General features: G+C 36.1%; 5 protein-coding genes across 8 annotated transcripts in view; 3 read left to right on the top strand and 2 right to left on the bottom strand.

Annotated features, from left to right (window-relative positions):
• LOC113396786 (chorion class B protein PC10-like) overlaps nt 1-22594 on the top strand; it is a 33915-nt gene that overhangs the window by 1115 nt on the left and 10206 nt on the right. Inside the window, exon 1 of one of the 4 annotated variants that reach the window (XM_064219438.1) lies at nt 22416-22486. The exons of 1 other annotated variant lie outside the window; for it this stretch is intronic. In XM_064219438.1, coding sequence (XP_064075508.1) covers nt 22439-22486 — 48 coding nt within the window. In that variant the 5' untranslated portion in view covers nt 22416-22438. Of the gene's footprint in view, nt 1-22415; nt 22487-22594 lie in introns of those variants that run through there. 2 more of the 4 variants (XM_026634839.2, XM_064219439.1) reach the window with 2 other exon arrangements.
• LOC135194246 (chorion class B protein PC10-like) lies at nt 4715-5937 on the top strand. The gene is made up of 2 exons (XM_064219510.1): nt 4715-4814; nt 5383-5937. Exons 1-2 carry the CDS (start codon nt 4767-4769, stop codon nt 5869-5871), a joined length of 537 nt encoding a protein of 178 aa, XP_064075580.1. The 5' UTR covers nt 4715-4766; the 3' UTR covers nt 5872-5937.
• LOC135194228 (chorion class CA protein ERA.1-like) lies at nt 8547-9337 on the bottom strand. Its single transcript, XM_064219441.1, has 2 exons — nt 9244-9337; nt 8547-9079 (listed from the first exon to the last, which is right to left on the bottom strand). The coding sequence occupies exons 1-2, from the start codon at nt 9292-9294 to the stop codon at nt 8618-8620; spliced, it is 513 nt and encodes a 170-aa protein (XP_064075511.1). The 5' UTR covers nt 9295-9337; the 3' UTR covers nt 8547-8617.
• On the top strand, nt 10336-18196 carry LOC113396787 (chorion class B protein PC10-like). Its single transcript, XM_064219442.1, has 2 exons — nt 10336-10423; nt 17706-18196. The coding sequence occupies exons 1-2, from the start codon at nt 10376-10378 to the stop codon at nt 18144-18146; spliced, it is 489 nt and encodes a 162-aa protein (XP_064075512.1). The 5' UTR covers nt 10336-10375; the 3' UTR covers nt 18147-18196.
• Nucleotides 15137-15952, bottom strand: LOC113396788 (chorion class CA protein ERA.1-like). The gene is made up of 2 exons (XM_026634841.2): nt 15798-15952; nt 15137-15569 (listed from the first exon to the last, which is right to left on the bottom strand). Exons 1-2 carry the CDS (start codon nt 15900-15902, stop codon nt 15213-15215), a joined length of 462 nt encoding a protein of 153 aa, XP_026490626.2. The 5' UTR covers nt 15903-15952; the 3' UTR covers nt 15137-15212.

Here is a 22594-nt window from a genome sequence, read left to right as displayed (position 1 = left end):
AAAAGTACCTATTTAATATTATTTTAAATCCTATTAAAATCTCAATCCGAAGATTATTTCAGAATCACCTGGGATCTCCATGACCACAAAGTTTACAGCATTATTTCTATTTAAAAACTGCACCTGTAATTTCTTTGTTAAGATTAAGCAAGTAGTAATATAAATAGATATTTTGAAGCCATTTTCTTAGTCTAATCTTGGTCTAATAACAGCCTATAAATATCACACTGCGGTAGCACTGTGATAGCCTCGTCTCCCTTTTGAGAAGAAGTGTCAGAGCTTCACTAACTCACTCCACCACGCTGGTGCAAAGCGGGTACACCAGCATGGCAGAATTTCATTGAAATTAGACACGTACAAATAAGGTACAGGTTTTTTCACGACGTTTTCCTCACCGTAAAGCGCAAGATGAATTATAAACACAAATTAATTAAAATACTTAAATGTTGATTCTTGGCTTCATGAATGGACTGTCTACGAAGCGTTCCCAATTTTTAACGGGAAAGTGTTTTATATCACCCGAACTATTTCCATTTCTTTATTTTCTCGATGACAGCTCCTTTGAAAAATATGACGTTTACACTCGTATACCAGAGTCGGAGAAACTGATAGGGATGGAGCTATATCGATAAACGTAACACGATAACAGACCCGATATTTTTTTTACAAAATGTAAGAAACTAAACTACTGCCGGATACTTTTGTACAAATTTATTAACTAATATTATATTTCATTACAAGATGTTACACGTTTTAATTCTTGATTGATAATGCCAACTTCTTTAAAATTTTCGACACTCGACAGTGAAACGAAATAATTATAACGACAGGTAATCTTTATTTATTTATTTTAATCTAAATCTGATGAATCATCACTGTCACTCGATGAGCTTTCTCCAACATTTATTATAAGTTTCTGTACCTGTACTCTTATATTATCGAACGCCACATAAATTTCTCAATCCGACGCTATAATGTTCTGGGTTCTTTTCACAATTTTTTCCCAGTTTTCGGCAGTTACTTCCGCACATGCATTAAAAAAAGTAAAAGGGGGGATGCGTACTGTTTCGAGCGGCGTGTCCTTTGATTTGTGCCTATATTAGTTCTATAGCATTGTACTGGCAATGATACGGCGGAAGTCGAAGAACTCAAGGACCACATTCGGCAGTTATTTCGTCGATAACAAATCTTTTACGGAAGCTTTTTTTCGATTTTAAAATATTCACTAATTGTACTTTTAATAAAGTACTATCCAATTATCTCCTGTTTTTTATTGGCCCGCGTCGGCATTTTATCAATTTGTCTGGATTGATATGTAGCGTTGTCCATAATAATTATGGACGGTTCTTCCAGAGATTGCACCATTTCTTGAAACCATCCTTCGTAAATCTCCGCGTTCATTTCTTCGTGGTAGTCCACTGTTTTCTTGGCATCTGACACGAATCCTTTCGTAGACTCTGCATGGCATGTGATAGGGCGGTCACCTTTTCCCATTGGCACTGAACTAGTGGAAGCGGCGGTGTCGTCAGTCAAGTTCTAAGATACTGTGTGGTTTGCATTTAACTAAGTCTCGTCAGTGAAAATAACATTCAACCAATCTGATATCTTTTTGGCTTCGCTCAAAAATTCGCAGCAAGCCATAGCAACGTCATGACGCTCCATCATAATTTTGCGTTTGTCCGATTTTTATAAGAAAATCCAATTTCTTTCAAAACCAAGCTTAATAACGATTTTTGGCCATGGAACAAATCACATTCACGTAAAGAAACGACAAGTTTTTTAAGTGTTGGAATTTCTTTACGCAAGTAACAGTCATATATATGACGACGAATATCATCAGCGTCGAAGTTGTCATCCGATGTCATACGACGCGGTTGGCGTTTTTTTTTCGGCGTATGAAGTTTATTTTCCTGTATGCCGCTTATACCGTAAGCTTCGGTAGTAATTTTTGAAACAGTAGGTCCACTAATTTCTAATGCGGCCGCAACACGCTCTCGCATTTGCGACAGTGGTGATAGCTGGCCACCATTTTGATACTCTGCTTCAAAGTAATTACGAACCTTGATAACCAGTTCTCTCGCCTGCCTTTTCAGAACAGATCCATTCGGCATTTTCAAATTTGACAGCTGGGCAGCAATCAACACGGAGGAACACAAAATACACAAAGTGACGTATGGATAATGTGAAAAAACTCAGCGAACAGAAATGTAGTGACTAGCACGACCGTCTTGTTGCGAGTGATAAATTAAAACAAATACAAAATGGCGGTGAGCCACTGAGTGTGAGTGTTGAAAAAATATATTTAAATGTTTTTGTTTTATTTGTCTTTGTTCAAAATATAAAAAATATATGCGATCGATATCATTACTTATTTGGTCGCAACACTACAACTATCAAATTAGAACTGTCATCGAGAAAATAAATTTTTAAAATCCATTTTACCGACATTTTTTCCAAATAAATAGCTAAAACTCCGACTTCTATATTTCAAACATTGAAAAATTTGGGATGCGTTTTCTAAAACGCCGAACCTATTATCTTTAAGTCATAAGCTAAAGTCTAAACAAATTGTTCCATATTTCTAACGTACAAGAATAAAAAACTTCATGGTCCATACCAACTTTCATCATAAAGGACCAGGGCGCTTAGTTTTAACAACTAGGTCCACTTTTCAAAATTGTGTAACATTGATGATACCGGTGTCATGAAAGCTTTTGGCGTTTACTATATTTAAATGAATAATAGAAATGACGAACAAAATGTTAGCGATCGTTATTTAATCTTTTCCTATTGGATGATGTGAGTTTATTTTATTAACTGGTACAAAGCTTTGGTTGGTTCAAGTCTGTTGTACCTTATTGATAGGTTATTCTAGCGAAGGTTTTTTTAAAAAGATTACAAGTTAGTTGTGTTTCGTGTTTTAAATAAAAATGATACATTAGAGTGCCATAAATATCATTTAATTTGGTTTGGAAAACATGTTTGCCGTAATTCATGTTATAAGTTTTTCTCAGTAAATGTATCCACCGCAGCCGCAGCCGCAGCTACCAGCGATAGAGACAGCTCCAGCGGCTGGCACGACACCTCCGAACTCGACTGCGCCAAGGATTGGCACTTGACCAGCTACTAGTGTGGTACCACCGACGCCCATTTCACCAGCGACTGCTACATCACCAACACCGGCACCTCCGTAGGAACCAGCAAGACCAGCTCCCCAGCCCCAAGCACCGGGACCAGCAAGACCGGCTTCCCAGCCTAAGCCACCAAGGCCGGCACCCCAACCGTAGCCAACGGGTCCAGCTAGACCGCCTTCCCAGCCTAGACCACCAAGGCCGGCACCCCAACCGCACCCAACGGGACCAGCTAAGCCGCCTTCCCAGCCTAAGCCAGCAACGCCAGGACCCCAGCCGCAGCCACCTATTCCGGCGTCCCACCCAATAGGTCCAGCAATGGCACCACGCAGACATTGGCTGTACACATTCTAAACAAAACACAAGACAATACATCAAGTTATTCAGCTTGTAAGAATATTAAGAGAGTAAACAGTCGAAAGATCCAACTTATGGTTTATGGTTAAGACGTCTTTTGTGTTTAATATTCAGCGGGAAAAAGGTTTTTCGTACTACTTGAGCAAGCACTATCAATAATTCCAATTATATTACCTGAACCAAGCAAGCTTGGACGCAGAGCAGGAGGAAAGCGAAAGTAGACATGATGCTTGGTGTGTATTCAAGCACCTGAATATACAATGACTATGAGGAGTCACACAGCGCTTATATATTTACCACTATAAATATGAATAGATAATATTTATGTCGCAATTGCAAAACGTGTTTCAATAATAATTTTAATTTACTATTTTGCATTACATATTATCAAACATTAAGAAATTCTGAACAACATCAGAGTGATTTGAAACTGCAAATAAGCTAAAAATGATTGTTCTCCTTCGTTAGGTGGGATGTTTATTAAGATGTTGTTATAAAATTTAATTATCGGCTTTTATTTTATTTATTTGGAATCAGTGAATACGATACGTAAGGAGTAGCTTATTATTCCAAGTTTCCGACTCCGCAAAGTCAATAAAATCTTCTTGGGGCAAGGTGTGCGTTTCCATAATAAAATTCTGCGGATACCTTTTTACACCTTGCCGATTCATGAATTCGAATCATTTGTTAAAAAATTATAATAAATAAGCATATTATTCAATACACGATTATATAAATGATAAAATAATCTAGAAATATTACTGGTTGACTTTCAGGCAGGATGTATCCTGCCATATATTATATATTGAAAACTACTGAGTTTCTTACCGGTTCTTCTCGGTAAAATCTACATTTCGAACTAGCGGTAGCCTACTTAATATAGTTATGTAAAATGACGATTGAACAGTTCTTGTAAAGCTTGAATTGAGTAGATTTTGATTTTGATTCTCACTTGCTTAAAAGAATAATAATTAATTATTAATTAATTTACCGAATGGCAAATGAAGTTTCTACTAATTTTACCTTTCTTAAGAATGCAAGTAAATTGGCGGTTTTGGAAATGCCAAAACATTTTTCACATCTAAGGCTGTGGCCATACGTGCGTCTATTATCTAAATCAATGACCTATTGGCGTTTGCATGTCACATATTGTTACATCATGCATGGCGGAATCAGCATTATAACTCACTTTGATAACGTTTTTCCACCATGCATTCGATATAAAAACCAGTTCGTATTTTTCTGAGATATTGTCAAGTTTGCATTCAAAAGGTCAACATGTTCAAGGCTGCACTTTTGGTCTGCGCTCAGGCGCTCTTGATCCAGGTAATTTAGTAGAAACTTCGCAGTCACAATTATTATTTACCATTTTTTTTTATGGCATTGGTTGGCGGACGAGCATATGGGCCACCTGATGGTAAGTGGTCACCACCGCCCATAGACAAAGGCGCTGTAAGAAATATTAACCATTGCTTACATCACCTATGCGCCACCAACCTCGGGAACTAAGATGTTATGTCCCTTGTGCCTGTGATTACACTGGCTTACTCACCCTTCTAACCGGAACACAACAATACAGAGTACTGTTATTTGGCGGTAGAATATCTGATGAGTGGGTGGCACCTACCTAGACGGGCTTGCACAAAGCCCTACCACCAAATAAAGTATATGCATATGAATAAACTGCTTTATAAGTTTGATATCAGGTAAATACCGTTATTTTTACTGCACAAATTTCACTTACTTTTTTTACTAATACTTTTTCATTTGCTGGCGGGAAATTTATTCATCAAGTTTAAATTATAATGTTTGTAGTAATAATATCATTTACGGATCTGCTTTTTCATTTTAAAACGTTAATGTGACGAAATATTAATTTGTATTTTATTGGTAGTCTATCGCTGGACAATGCAACGGAGCTGGATGGGGATGGGGTGCTCCCTTGGCCGCTGCTGCACCTTACGGTCTCGGCGCTCCTCTGGCTGGTGGTTGTGGTTGCGGTGTTGCTGGGATCCCAGCCTCTAGCGGTGGTGGTCTCGGTGTGTCAAGTGCTTCTCCTATCCCACCAAACGGAGTGTCTGTGCTCTCAGAAAACGCTATTGAAGGAGCTCTAGCAGTCGCCGGTGCTTTACCTTTCTTGGGAACCGTTGGTCTGGAAGGTGTTCTGCCAACTGCTGGTGCAGGTGCTGTCAACTACGGATGCGGTAACGGTGCCGTCGCCATTTTGGAAGAAATTGCCCCCGCTGGTATTGCTGGCCCACTAGGCTACGGCCTTGGCCCTTATGGTGCTATTGACGGAATCGGCTACGGTGCTTTCGGTTACGGTATCGGTCCACTGGCTGGACTTAACCGTGCTGGTTGCGGCTGTGGCGGCTTCATCTAAACACGAAGACGACGACGACGATGACGACGTTATCCTCATGTCAAATAAAAACGCTCTGTGAATAGATTTACTTGTTTTTATTTCAACAAAGAAGTACTTATTATATCAATTTCTGACATCTTGTTAAAGATGGTACTCATAAACTCCATTAAGGTTCAGAATTATTATCGAATTAATGTTTTGATAAGTATGCAAACTTTTAGATTAAACTAAATGAAGATAACGAGACTGTCCATAAACCATAAAAAAAAAAACAAATTAGAAAAATAGAAATGCGGTAAAAGATCAAATAATAGCCGGAAGGATAAAATTTATGCATAGTAAAGGTGGATTTAGGTTTGGGTTCCATCACAGGACTAATTGAACACTAATTGTGAAAAACAGAATGGTAATGCTGTCTATTTAAAAAGAACTACTATGCGAGTTTCTTGTCGTTTCTTCTCGCTGGAGGTTGCTTTCCGAAACGGTGGTAGTGTTTAAATACTGACGATTCAAAAACGCTTCATTGTGAAGTTTAATTGAATAAAATACATTTGATTTGATTTGAAATGAAATCGTTTGTTTTTTTTTTTTAATTATTTTTACCAATATGATTGATTATTAGTTTTTTAAACTTAACAAAAGTTTTATTACCACAAATATAAATACTTCGTCCGAACAAGGATTGGATCAACCAACGATTGCTAGAAATTTAAATTTGTCTACGTTTTCTAGAGTGTACCGAAGGTTTGTAGGCAGAACTCGTGGTGACAGATTTATTGTTTCAACTTCCCTACGAGATGGATTCCTCACGTCAGTAAACATCAAAACTGAGCTGAATTAAATGCGCGGTATAAATGTGAGTGTACGAAATAATAAGGAGGCTTAAGGAAGCGGCAATCCTGACTTAGACCATCAAATAGTCCAAAGCAGTTAGCAGCCCACAGACAAACTCGTTTAAGACTTGCGCGTGACCATTATAATTAGACTGAAGAGAAATGGGCCTCCATATTTGTAGCCAGGGACTTAAAACGTTATCTATAACGGAATTTATAACGATATAATAACGTTACAAATAGTATCGGTACCTCAACCGACATATCGTTTTCAATATTTTGTATAACGTTTTATGAGTATCATAAAGAAATGACGACAGCAAAATAACGTTACTATAACTATAAAAACGCGACGTTGCCAAATCTAATTAAGTAAAACTAGTCGCCATTCAAATTTTAGCTACTCGCTTAGTTATTTTCATCGTGTTCGTTGGAACATACGTAAAAATGAGTAAGCAGTATTGAGTGAAAGAGATGGTATAGAACAATAAATCATAACGTTATTATTTTCATTAAAAATAATTTAGAAACGATTTATTTACAAATGTATCGTAACGTATTTATAACGTTATACTTGCTAAGCATTGTATAATATCGTTATTCTATATCGTTTCTCTAAAACATAACGTTATTACGCACTTGCAAGGATAACGTTACTGATTTTTACCGGTATTTAAGTCCATGTTTGTAGCGTTACCCCAAAGTAATATGCCAAATGACATAATACTATGAAAATAACCAAAATATGCTAGACCAACGCTATCGATATCAGTTAGTTGTGTAACTTTTCTAAGAGCGTACGCCGCGGAAGTGAGTCTTCCTGTTAGGAACAGTAAATGAAGATTCCACTGAAGTTAAGAATATAATGTTATTCCTAAAAACACTGTTGCATCGATTACATCGAGAGAGCTATTGTTAAGTTATTGTTATTTTAAAATTTTGGTTTCTTTCATTAGGTAGAATAAAAACGACGCATTTTGTTTTTTTAGCATTCAAAACTAAATCATCAATCAAAAAGATAAGGGCCTTAACTTGAATCTTGTGGAACAACCATCGTTAGTCTATGCTAATAGTCTTTTAGATCTATATCTAGAAGACAATTCTATTAATGAAAAGTCGTTGTACTCCTTGACTTTAGCATGACGCATGAGCTTACAGCTTTAACACCGTAATATTTGAGCTTTTACAAAAGCGTTTCGTGTACTACACAATCAAATGCTTCTATGTTTGTGTGTACTTTTCATATATTAGTGCAAATATTTCATTGTGGTATTGATTTGATTGATTTTCAGAAACGTTGTAAAGATTGATTTTTACTAAATATTACAATCGGCGTTAAGCCTTCCGTATGTAACGGGATACATTGTTATTTTAACTTAAAAACGAAAATGTGTCATAAACAGTCATCCAGAATTTTAACCACATGAGCTGTGAATTTTAATCTCCGACTTCCATATTTAAAATATTAGAAATGATTTCTCAATTTTACCCTATAAGGTGATTTGTTTTCAAAAACGTTATAACTATCTTCAATTCATGAGTAGAAGTCTATACAAATAATTCCATATTTCAATCTTACGAGGGTTTGGAACCTCTATAGTACAGTCCATATGAACTTACATCCAGAAGGACTTGGGCATTTTTGTAGGAACAGTGTGTCCACTTTTTAAAATGGTCTTGGCGAGTACTTTTTTCATTCTATGGTAGCTAAGTTCAACTACAGTACGAAATTAGCGATTTAGTACGTAAAAAAAACGCCATTGACAAATTAGGTAATGTATAATGGCATATGGTACATATATAAACACTAATACACTTGGTTATTATGTTAGTTTAGGAAGAAATAAAAATGATAAATTAGAGTGCCATAAATATCATTTAATTCGGTTTTTAAAAAGTATTTTTGCCATTATTCATGTTATAAGTTTTTCTCAGTAAATGTATCCACCGTTGCAGCCACAGCCGCAGCCGCAGCTACCAGCGATAGAGACAGCTCCAGCAGCAGGCACGACACCTCCGAACTCGACAGCACCAAGGATTGGCACTTGACCAGCGACTAGTGTGGTACCAGCGACGCCCATTTCACCGGCAACTGCTACATCACCAACACCGGCACCTCCGTAGGAACCCCAGCCCCAAGCACCGGGACCAGCAAGACCGGCATCCCAGCCTAAACCACCAAGACCGGCACCCCAGCCCCAAGCACCAGGACCAGCAAGACCGCCTTCCCAGCCTAGACCACCAAGGCCAGCACCCCAACCGCACCCAACGGGACCAGCTAAGCCGCCTTCCCAGCCTAAGCCAGCAACGCCAGGACCCCAGCCGCAGCCTCCTATTCCGGCGTCCCACCCAATAGGTCCAGCAGCACCACGCAGACACTGGCTGTACACATTCTAAACAAAAACAAGACGACATATCAACGTATTCGGTTTGTAGTAATATTAATTAAAATTAAGCGGGACACAAAGTATTTCTTACTACTTGAGCGAGCACTACCAATAAGTAAATTCATTTTGCAGTAATTCCACTAAGTAAATTAGTATTACGGAAATATTACCTGAACCAAGCAAGCTTGGACGCAGAGGAGGAGGAAAGCGAAGGTAGACATGATGCTTGGTGTGTATCCAAAGTAGCTGAATATACAATGGCTATGAGAAGTCACTAAGACGCTTATATAGTTACCACTGTAACTACGAATAGATAATATATATGTATGTCGCAATTGCAAAACGTGTTTTAATATAATTTTAATTTATTATTTTGCATTACATATTATCAAAAATTTAGAGATTCAGAACAACATCAAAATGTGTTGCGTGATTTGAAACTGCAAATAAGCCAAAAATGATTGTTCTCCTTCGTTAGATGTGATTTTTATTAAGATGTTATAAAATTGAACTTTATGTTTTTTTTAATTTATTTGGAATCAGTGAACACGAGACATAAGGAGTAGTTATAATTCCAAGTTTCCGACTCCGCAAAGTCAATAAATCCGTCTTAGGGCAGGTTATGCGTTTCTGTAATAAAATACTGCAGATATTTTGTACCTTACCGATTCATGGGTTCGAATCATTGTTAAAAATAATAATAAATAAGGCATATCATTTAACATACGATTGTTTATATATATGATAAAATAGACTGGAACTATTACTGGTTGACTTTTAGGCAGGAGATATTATATATACTTGTATTTAACTAACATAATGTGTTTGAAATGTTGGAAAAAAGAAAACTACTGAGTTTCTTACCGGTTCTTCTCGGTAAAATCTACATTTCGAACTAGCGGTAGCCTACGTAATATAGTTCTGTAAAATAACGATTTAACAGTGCTTGTAAAGCTTGAATTGAGTAGATTTTGATTTTGATTCTCACTTGCTTAGAAGTAACCAGTCTACCGAATGACACATTAAGTTTCTGCTAATTTTACCTTTCTTAAGAATGCAAGTAAATTAGCGGTTTTGGAAATGCCAAATTTTTTTCACATCTAAGGCTGCAGCCATACGTGCGTCTATTATCTAAATCAATGACCTATTGGCCAAACGTTTGAATGTCACGTATTGTTACATCATGCATGGCGGAATCAGCATTATAACTCACTTTGATAACGCTTTTCCACCATACATTCGATATAAAAACCAGTTCGTATTCTTCTGAAACATTGTCAAGTTTGCATTCAAACGGTCAACATGTTCAAGGCTGTACTTTTGGTCTGCGCTCAGGCGCTCTTGATCCAGGTAATTTAGTAGAAACTTCGCAGTCACAATTATTATTAACCATATGAATAAACTGTTTAAATAAGTTTGATTTCAAGTAAATACCGTTATTTTTTCTACACAAATCACACTTACTTTTTTTACTAATACGTTCTCATTTGCTGGCAAGAAATATATTCATCAAGTTTGAATCTCAATATTCTAGTAATAATATCATTTTAGAATCTGCTATTTCATTTTAAAACGTTAATGTGTAGAAATATTAATTTGTATTTTATTGGTAGTCTATCGCTGGACAATGCAATGGAGCTGGATGGGGATGGGGTGCTCCCTTGGCCGCTGCTGCACCTTACGGTATCGGCGCTCCTCTGGCTGGTGGTTGTGGTTGCGGTGTTGCTGCGATCCCTGCCTCTAGCGGTGGTGGTCTCGGTGTGGCAAGCGCTTCTCCTATCCCACCAAACGGAGTGTCTGTGCTCTCAGAAAACGCTATTGAAGGAGCTCTAGCAGTCGCCGGTGCTTTACCTTTCTTGGGAACCGTTGGTCTGGAAGGTGTTCTGCCAACTGCTGGTGCAGGTGCTGTTAACTACGGATGCGGTAACGGTGCCGTCGCCATTTTGGAAGAAATTGCCCCCGCTGGTATTGCTGGCCCAGTCGGCTACGGCTTTGGTGCTATTGACGGTATCGGCTACGGTGGTCTCGGCTACGGTATCGGTCCTCTGGGTGGACTTAACCGTGCTGGTTGCGGCTGTGGCGGCTTCATATAAAAACGAAGACGACGATGATGATGTAATCCTCATGTCAAATAAAAACGCTTTGTGAATCGAATTAATTATTTTTATTTCAACAAATAAGTACCTATTTAAATCTATTTCTTACATTCTTTAACATATGGTCCGAAAAATATTTAACGACCCTGGGAATCTTGTTGTCTGAGACAAATCACCATAAAGTTTTTACACTGACGGACTCATAAACTTAATCAAATTGCAGGACTACTATTGAATTAATATTTTTGATAAGCCTTTTAGATTAAACTATGAAAATATGGAGACTCTCCATAAATCACAAAAAAAACAGAATTGCAGTAAAAGATAAAATTATAGCCGGGAAAATAAAATTGATGCATAGTAAAGGTTAAAATAAAATCGTTTTGATTTGTTTTTTTTTTATTTGTGATTTAAATTATTGTTACCAACATTATTGATTATTAGTTTTTTAAAATTAACCAAAGTTTTGTTACCATAAATGTGAACACTTCGTCCGAACAAGCCGCTCAAATTATGGCGTTGGTGCGGGAAGGATTGGATCAACGAACGATTACTAGAAATTTAAATTTAAATCTGTCTACGAGGTGATCTCGAGCAAATACTCGTCGTTGTGACCGATTTATTGTTTCAACATCCCTACAAGATCGATACCTCACGTCAGTAATAATGAAAACAGAGCTGAATGAAGATTTATTAAAAAAAAAGTATCAATTAAAATCTATTTTTTCTTCTGATTTATAAAAACGATTAAACACTGGATATTTTTTAATATTTAGACAATAATTACCGGTCCAAATTTAAAAATGCGAGACGGAAAGCGATATTATTTCAATTATAAATTAATGAATTGTACATTTTTATTTTTAGTCTATCGTTGGACAATGTATCGGAGCCGGATGGGGCGTCCAGTGCTTCTCCAATTCAACCAAGTGGAGTGTCTGTGCTCTCAGAAAACGCTATTGAAGGAGCTCTAGCAGTCGCCGGTGCTTTACCTTTCTTGGGAGCCGTTGCTCTGGAAGGTGTTCTGCCAACTGCTGGTGCCGGTGTGGTCAACTACGGATGCAGAAACGGAGCCGTTGCCATTTTGGGAGAAATAGCTCCTACTGGAATTGCTGGCTCGCTCGGCTATGACCTTGGTCCTTATGGGGCTATTGATGGTATCGGTTATGGCACCTACGGCTATGGTGTCGGTGCTCTGGCTGGACCTTATCGCGCTGGTTGTGGATGTGGCGCCTTAATTTAAATACGAGTGACAATTTTAAAGTATTTTACGCAACTCTTGACAAGTTTAACTTAATCTAAATGACGATGACAATAGGATTACTTTCGGAGTTAAAAATTGATCCAGTGAAGGCTTTCTTTAAAATCCAAAAGTTATTTTTTTGTGACAAACTATATCAAATATATGTTATATTTTATGTTGAAGTTACATGTATACCGTATTACTAAATATGAAGGAAAAGGCGATATATTCGAATTACACAAAAAAGGTATTAAAATAAATGTGAGCCAGTTGTATGTACGTTAGTAGTTAGTGCGTCTGCATGAGAGCAGCTTGATGGAATGTCCTCTAAACCCGCTCAATAGAAGGAAAGAAGGATCTAACCCGGAAATACGAAATCTACAGATTGTTACTTTAAGTCTTCTTGCTTTAATATAGATCTAAATACTGAAAATCAAACGACGAAGCGGTTCCGTACGAACGACTAACAAATCTTTCTTTATTTAATTTTCAAAAACAATATTATTAGAAGAATTTGATTCTTTCTGTATTCTTTATTACTTATTGCTCTTTATTTTGATGAGCTTATTCTTATATCATTCGTTTCGATTTTATATTTAGAGTAACAAAATGTATAATATGGATTTATTGATTGAATCTTAAAGTAATATTAAGTAGGTATTATATTTCTATTTAGAGTATTATCTTATACTCTACCTGGAAATTTTTACCAAATTATTGCTTAAATAACAAATTCGTAAATAATGGTGGGCCTACCCCGGTTCTGTAATACTTCGGCTAAATTTAAATTATATGTTTTAAGCTATAATTCCTAATTTATTTTTTATTACTATGTTTTCATGTTTAACAAACATTTAAGAAATAGATGACGGACGAACGAACTATCTGATGGGAAATTTTCACGATCGCCCATAAACAATTGTGCTGTAAGAAATATTACAGATTCCTTATATCGCCAATGGGTCATCAACATTGGGGGTTTAGATTTTACATCCCTGATGCCTGTAGTTACTCCCAGTTCATACCAGAAGTTTGGTGGTAGAATACCTGATGAGTGGGTGGTATACCCTACGCAATATATCGGCCCAAGATTTGAATAATACAATGATGTTATTTTTATTTGATTTTTTAAATAATATAAAAAATATTTTTGAAAATCGATTCGTGCAAATAATATTGAAATGAAAATGTATGCACATAAAAGGAAGGTCGCTCAGGTAATGTTAAAAAGGGGGAATCCCTCATCTGCTAAAATCATTCAAGGTTAAAGGCCAAAATTACCGGATTTTCGGATTTATAACGCAAACTGTGGATGTTATGAAAATACTTTAGACAAAAATTGTATATCATAGCCGGATGAGCATCTTATTATTTTTGATGTTTCAAATGCTGATATTTCTGGAACGGTGGATCTTAGGCATGTATTTGAACAATTTTTGTACTTCTGCTTGGTCATGGTGCGGTAGAAACTGTGGAAAACGACTGAGACGTAGTTACTTGTATTTCTATGTAATTTTATGTTTCGTATATACAAAATCAAAATATACTTTACTTAAGTAAGCTTTTATATATATGTATGTACTGTATATTAATTTTTTATCACCAAATTCATTGTTAATTCTATTTCTCGTAACATTACTACTGAGTTTCTTGCCGGTTCTTCTCGGTAGAATCAGCATTTCGAACCGGTGGTAGTTTTACTTTAAATAGTTTGTTAAATGACGATTCAAAAGTGCTTGTAAAAGACTACTTGAATAAAGTATATTTTTATTTGATTTGATTTGATTCAGAATTAATTATTAACGTATAATTGTAACAACAATTTAATTTACTCGGCACTATTTATAGCTCTGCATTAGATATCAGGGATATATGCTCCTATAGGCTAGGAGCTCTAACAAATGGATTTAACTCAATGCAAACTTTTTTTAAATAATTATTCTTGATGTATGTTCCAGTCGTTAATAAAAACAAATAAAGTATAAGGAGAGCCGAGATTACCCAGTCGTTAGAACGCGTGCATCTTATCCGATGATTGCGGGTTGAAACCCAGGCAAGCACTACTGAATTTTCATGTGCTTCATTTATGTTTATAATTCATCTTATCGGCGGTGAATTAAAACATCGTGAGCAAACCTGCATGTGTCTAATTTCAACGAAATTCTGCCACATGTGTATCCACCAACCACATTGGAACACCGCGGTGGAATATGCTTCAAACCTTCTCCTCAATGGAATCTCCTTAGCCCAGCAGTGGGAAATTTACAGGCTGTTAATGTAATGTTAATGTAAGGCTTAAAGATTAAATGATTGAAGAGCTTGGTGTTAATAATCGTTGAAGGTCATACAAGATATATAAATATAAATGTATCTGATGATGTTTTTTTACATTTAATTGGACACTGTAACGTGATGAGGCAAAAGTGCTTTTATGGTCATGGTATATGGTCATATAAAAATAAATAGGGTAAGAGAAAAAACTGAGTGGTTGCCGGTTATCAGTAGAATAAATTTTCTGAACTGCTGGTAGCTTGATGTTAGAATTAACTTTGTAATATGACGTTTCAAAATGCTTGTAAAAGTTTACTTGAATAAAGAATATATTGATTTTTATTATGATCAATATTTGGTACTTGAAGCTTCGTAAATAAGTATTTTAAAGATATAATATAATATGTCGTATCTATGTTTCATATAATAATATTAAATAAATAAAAAAATAAATGCCAATGACATTGTTTAATTGCGCTCAGAAAACATTTTTTTCCGTTAATCATGTTTTTGTTAATCAATTTTGTACTCAGTAGATATAGCCACCATTGCAGCCGCAACCACAGCTACCGGCGATGGAGACAGCTCCAGCAGCTGGCACGATGCCTCCGAACTCGACGGCACCGAGGATCGGCACTTGACCAGCGACCAGGGTGTTACCAGCGACGGCCATCTCACCAGCTACAGCTACATCACCGACACCGGCACCTCCGTAGGCAGCACCGCATGGGGCAGCAAGGCCCACTCCGTAACCAGCGGGACCAATGGGACCGGCTTCATAGCCGAAACCATTGATACCAAAGCCTCGGCCGTAGCCAAAGGGTCCAGCCACACCTGCTTCACATCCACATCCAAGAGGACCACCGATGTACTGGCTGTATACATTCTAAAACAAAAAAATATGAAGATATAGCAAGTCTGTATTAATACTAAGAAAGCCGCTAAGCAAAGATATGACCTGACGGTAAGGTCTGTGGTGTTGGAAACTGTCTTTTAAATTAAGAAATAAATAGGATTTTTCTTAAATTCGTGTATCAGAGACTATTATAATAATTATATGCGTATATTTGTAATTTCACTGAACAATAATTACTCTGTATTAAATATTGTTTACCTGAACCAAGCAAGCTTGGACGCAGAGGAGGAGGAAAGCGAAGGTAGACATGATGCTTGGTGCGTATTCAAAGTAGCTGAATATACAATGACTATGAGGATGCATGTAAGCGTTTATATATTTACTTTTTATACATAGAATTGATATGTCGCAATTGGAAAACGTGTTTCAATATGTTTTTAATAATATTGATTAATTAAAATTGAGCGATTCATATGAAACTGTAATAATTGCGATTTACAATTGTATCGGCTTTTATGAGAGTTTTTTTTTTAGTATTGGTAGGCGGACGAGCAAATGGGCCACCTGATGGTGAGTCGTCACCACATCGCATAGACAATGGCGCTGTAAAAAATATTAACCATTTCTTACATCGCCAATGCCCCTAAACTTGGGAACTAAGATGTTATGTCTCTTGTACGACTTAAGATATTTATTTTATCACTAAGAATTTGTCAAAATAACTATCTGAAGCTTGTCAGGGATTGTCTCGTCGATCTAGTGGCTGGCTATGAGGCCACTGATCTGACAGACTTGGGTCCAATCCCTAGGCCGTGCCATTATGCTATTGGGGGTTTTATAATTAAAATCTTAGCCTCAAGACTCCGGTTTGTTACAGAAATTTTTGTTGAACATGGGTGAGACACTCCTGGGGTTCGGAAAGCACGTAACGCTGCAGATTCGACTGCATGAACTCATTTCTGTCGTGAAATTTGCTATCCTATCATATAACGAGAGCAAAGGAATAGAAAGAGCACTTTGTTTGTGTGTGTCTGTATAGAAACTTGTATACTATAAAAATTGTTAATGGTATAACTCGAAATTCACCAACCAGCATTGGAGCAGCGTGGTGGAATATGCTCCAAACCTTCTCCTCAAAGGGAGAGGTGACCTTAGCCCAGCAGTGGGAAATTTACCGGCTAAAAAATAACTCGAAATTGGTCAGGGGGACATCATCATACACTATCATATCAGGTCCAAGCATATCTCCACGTGCTTTCATTTTAAGGGAATGTATGGTTTCATACAATCGACAAAGTGGTTGTCAATATGACTTTATAAGACCTTTGTTATTGTCTAGTTTTGTGCTAAGACTTTTGCAAATTATTATCTATAAACTCCATTGCTATTAATGACAAACAACATGTCAGATTATATTCATATCTATTTCATATTTCTTGGTGGTAGGGCTTTGTGCAAGCCCGTCTGGGTAGGTACCACCCACTCATCAGATATTCTACCGCCAAACAGCAGTACTAAGTATTGTTGTGTTCCGGTTTTAAGGGCGAGTGAGCCAGTGTAACTACAGGCACAAGGGACGTAACATCTTGGTTCCCAATGTTGGTGGCGCATTGGTGATGTGAGCAATGGTTAATATTTCTTACAACGTCATTGTCTATGGCTGTGGTGACCAGTTACCATCAGGTGGCCCATTTGCTAGTCCGCCTACCGATATCATAAAAAAGAAACAAAAATATATCTATATTCAGTAACGCGTGAACGTATTACTTACTTCGATTGACTAATCGTTTTTCTGTCACGTTTTGTTTCATAATTAATGATGAACTTCGGTTTACTAACTTACTTCGATAAGAATTTTATACGATTTATTCAGTATAAAAAGCAGTTCGTATTCATCAGAAACATTGTCAAGTTTGCATTCAAACGGTCAACATGTTCAAGGCTGTGCTTTTGGTCTGCGCTCAGGCGCTTTTGATCCAGGTAATTTTATTGATAAATCATAATTGTTATTTACGCAATTATTAAAAATGTATGTATACTAATTTATAGTAAGTAAATTTTTTTTTTTTTTTAGTTAATCGTTCGAGAATTTTGACAATGTTTTTACTCTAGCGGTATATTTAATAGATGATAGTTATATTATAATGTAATTTTGTTTTGTTCTAGTCCATTGCTGGACAGTACATCGGTGCTGGATGTGGAGCTCCTTACGGTTTTGCTGGCCCTTTTGCCGGTGGTTGTGGCTGTGGAGTTGCCGCCCCTGCCTCTAGCGGTGGTGGTCTCGGTGTCGCCAGTGCTTCTCCTATCTCACCAAACGGAGTATCTGTGCACTCAGAAAACGCTATTGAAGGAGCTCTAGCAGTCGCCGGTGCTCTGCCGTTCTTGGGAACCGTCGCTCTGGAAGGTGTTCTGCCAACTGCTGGTGCTGGTGCTGTCAACTACGGATGTGGTAACGGAGCCGTCGCCATTGTGGAGGAACTCGCTCCCGCTGGCCTTGCTGGCCCACTCGGCTACGGCTTTGGTCCTTATGGTGCTGCCGACGGTTTCGGCTACGGTGGTCTGGCTGGTCCTTATCGCGGTGGTTGCGGCTGTGGTGCCTTCATCTAAAAACAAAATTAAACTGGTCTTCTTGTCGAATAAAAAGTATCGTGCATCAATTTTTGTTTTTGATTTTACTAAAAATACTTAGTCGACGTCATTATAAAAGTTGAGATATTGTTGAGGAGAGTATACAAGTAACTACAGGCATTTGGTAGTTTTACTTGTAGTGTTTTTCAAGAGTTTTGAGAGTGAATATTTAGTGTAGATGTATCTTGGTATGTGGCTTTCGTACATACAATTTCTAGTCAATTTATTAAATTAATTTAAAAATAAATTTCATCAAGATGAGTCGGAAAGGTGATACTGCCAAAAAACTGTATGTGAGCGCCAATTTTTTCAATATTGTGCCACGTGTGGTAAATATACTAGGGGGCAAAGTGGAAATTCGAAAAGAGAACATCGAAATCTATCGAATCACCAATTTTCAAAAACATTTCAAGAAACCTCCTTTATGAGAACCAATCAAAATCCAAAAATAAAAAAGCCTTTTTTAAATATATATTTCGTATTTAGAATATGACAATTAATATTTGCACATAATTTCATAAAAGTAATGTCTAAACTTAAACAAGTCACGAATATCAGCTAGGTGCCTTTATTTCTTTCGATAACTTAAATTTGAAAACATTAGTGTCACCATAGACTAGAGTTATTTAGTAACAGTCTGTAAATTGCTTTATCAAAGCAATTTACAGGCTGTTACTAAATAACTCCTCCTAAGGTCTCCTCTCGACGGAAAGGTTTCGAGCTTATTCCACCACGCTGCTCAAAAGCGGATTGATATGGATACCCTTGAAGCTGAAATGTACCTATAAATATACGGTTTTTCCGAACCGATACGACTTGGGAACCTTCAAGAAAAGAGCGTACTCTTTCCTGAAAGGCCGGCAACGCACCTGCAAGCCCCCCGGTGTTGCAGATGTCCATGGGCGGTGGTAGTCACTTTTCATCAGGTGAGCCACATGCTCGTTTGCCACCTATGACATAAAAAAAAAACCTGACATCGCTTGAGAACTCGATAATTCTTCCTCGGATGTCAGTCTTTAATTAAGATACACGAGTTCTAATGATCACCCTCGCTGGCAATACTTTCGCTGAGGAGTAGGTTTGGAATTAACTTCAATCTATTACAGTCCAGATTCTTGTATATACTTGTGGTACAATTTCTTGCATATGTAGGTTTCCTCACGGCTTATTACGTTGCCTACATTTTTTTTCTAATTCTTATATCATCTTTAATTTTACATTTGTAAATGTTAGGGTTTCAAAAAACGACAAAGGCTTCTTTACACCTAATAAACAATATATGGCAGCAAATTGACGCGTTATCATTGGTCTAGAGGTTGATTAATCTATGATATTCACTATGGATTTACGAAAAATTGGCGTTTTGACAGGCGACGAAACTGTTATCGGAACTATGGAAGTAAAATGATTGTGGAAAAAGGTAGTTAAGTTATATTACAACAACAATATTATGTATATTCACATTAGAATTGATCACTTTGATAAAATCAGTGATAATCGTTGTATGTGCACAAGAAGTAAGGATAAACTTATAACGCCAAGTTTCCGACTCCGCAACGTCAAAAAATCATTCTTGGGGCAAGGTATCCGTTTCTATTATAAAATTCCGCAGACATTTTTAACTTTGCCGTTTCATAGATTCAACTCATTTGTAAAAAATACATTGGTAAAGAAGGCATATTCATCGATACAAGATTATATTGATGATAAAAAAGCGTGGAGTTAATGTTTGTCGACTTCTAGGAGACATAACATACATATATAATTGTATTTAACTAACATGTCTGTATTTTTAGATGTTGAAAAAGAGTAACTACCAAGTTTCTTACCGGTTCTTCGCGGTAGAATGTACATTCCGAACCGGTGGTAGCTTTACTTAAAATAGTTTGTTAAATGACGATTCAAAAGTGCTTGTTAAAGCCTACTTGAATAAAGTATATTTTGATTTTGATTATCTACGAATGTCTTGTTCACGAGACATCGAATTATCGAGCTCCACCAAATAAAAATAAAAAACATGGTAAATATCCCGTTTTAAATACTTGTAGTAATAAAAATAACCATGTTAATTTAAAATCTTAAGTAGTTAAGTGCCAATAAATGTAATCATAAATTCTTACTTGTCAACAATATAGCTGAGTTATTAGCAAATCCCAAGAAATACGTAAATCTAAGGTTTGTTTATCTTTATTCCTACTTCGATTGGAATATTCTATACATACATATTTATTAAAATTAGAATTTATTTATTATTAAAATGTTTTAAAACTTAATAAAAATATTTGATATTTTTGAAACCATATACAATTAAAACATCTCAAACAAAATTGTTATACTAAAAACAAAATAAAAGATGTTACAAAAGGCTACTTAAACGTACAGAACGATCTCTTTCAGGCTGTGTCAAAGCAAAGGGTTTTGTGATAGGTACACAAGCTTGAAAGTCAATCGACCAAAATAACTGCGTAAATTCAATACTAATAAAGTTGTTTCACAAATTTAGTACAAAATATTAAATTTAACTCGTTGCTTATTGGCTAACTGATACTTCTTAAGATTATATTGCTTCGAGTTGAAGTTTCTTGGTTGAACAAAAAGGTTCTGAGTGACAGTTCTGAGTGAAAAGTCAGCTTGATGATTGATACTTGTATACTAGTATACAAAAAGGATTAAATCAAACTTCAACGATATTTTATTATTTTTTTAATATCACATTTTTTTTTCAGTAAACATACACTTATAGTAGTTATAGTATTTTAAACTAGCTTAAGTGTTTAATTTGTATTTTTTGAGTTTTAATGATCGATTAGGCAATTAATGAGTTATCGCAACTTATCAAATCAAATCAAAATACTCTTTATTGTACACCAGTAAACACATCGTTTAGTCACGTTTAACAGAGATGCACAAGAGGCGGCCTTATCGCTGAAACAGCGATCTCTTCCAGGCAACCTTAAGGTAGAGGCAGTCATAAACATAATATATAAATACATTACAGTGAAATAATATTTAAAATAAAACAATGTACAGTACCTGATATATAATATGCATACATATATGTATATATCTAATCATTATTATTACATAGTATAAAACAAAGTCGCTTACCGCTGCTGTCCCTGTGTATGTTTATATCTTTAAAAATACGCAACGAATTTTGATGCGGTTTTTTTAATAGGTTGATTGATTCAAGAGGAAGTTTTATATGTATAATACATGCACAATATAGTAGAGAAACATTGATAATTTTAGAGGATTCTAAAGTGATGTCGTAAAAAAACACATTTTTTTGCGCTTACATTGCAAACGCTGGCTGTACCCTACGAGATAGATCAAAATAATGTCCTACAGTATTGTACACCTTAAAAAGATCTTCAAAAAAGTCTATCTCTTAGGGATAACCCACAATAACTATTTTTTATCATTTACTTTTTACAAGAAATAATGGTTTATTTTCAAAGCGATTTTAAGCAATACAGCATTAATCCTTATCCAATTAAGTACCTTAAATGCATTGTAAATTTAACATAGATCAATATAGCCCTTTACAGCATGTAATTTAAATGAATATTTTCGAATATATTACAAATATAAAACGCAGGGACATAGCGTTTTGTGTTGCCTAACGACTGAAAAACTGTGAACGTTGTAAGACATTTTGTAATACATTTTGTTGCAGCATTGCACCCGTGCGAAGCCTTACTTCTTCTTTAATTTATATTATTATATATGTAGGTATGTAAGTTAATTACTATAGATTTAAGGAGCGATTCATCAGCAACCATAGACATTGGCTTTTAATAAAATCTGAATTATTCTTTGGATAATTAATCAATGCGCCACCGACCTTGAGAGCATAAGTATTATGTCCCTTGTGCCTGTAGTTACATAATATGTATGTTTTTTTTACGTCGGAATATTATGATGGTGGTACCCACCCTGACCAACTTGCACAAAGTGATACCACCAAGTAAAGTTCCGTATGAAACCTTATTCTACATAGTTGAAACTAAAAATAAAAACAAAAAAACGTATCAATATCTTCCAGGAAACCTAAAGGTTTAAAAAAATATTGTAGAAAGTTCACGATTATTTTTGAAAACACAATGTTCTATTAACCAAGTGTATATGTCACGTACTTTTTCACAATTTTTTTAAAGATGACATCACACCTCCTGCAACGTCGATAACACTTTCTCAAGTTACATTAGTATAAAAACTGGGCGAAAATTTCTTCGTAACATTATAAAGCTTGAATTCAAACAATAAACATGTTCAAAGCTGTTCTTCTGGTCTGCGCTCAGGCGCTCCTGATCCAGGTAAATCATGCTGTTATTACTAGAAAGAATATTTAAATGATACATATCTTTGTTAATAAGCCTGAAAATTGTTACGTTTACGTTCATTAATTTATTGTGTTTTATATT

This window comes from Vanessa tameamea, chromosome 28 (genome assembly GCF_037043105.1).
Source record: "Vanessa tameamea isolate UH-Manoa-2023 chromosome 28, ilVanTame1 primary haplotype, whole genome shotgun sequence".
NCBI lineage: Eukaryota > Metazoa > Arthropoda > Insecta > Lepidoptera > Nymphalidae > Vanessa > Vanessa tameamea.
This window is presented reverse-complemented; position numbering and strand designations above follow the sequence as displayed.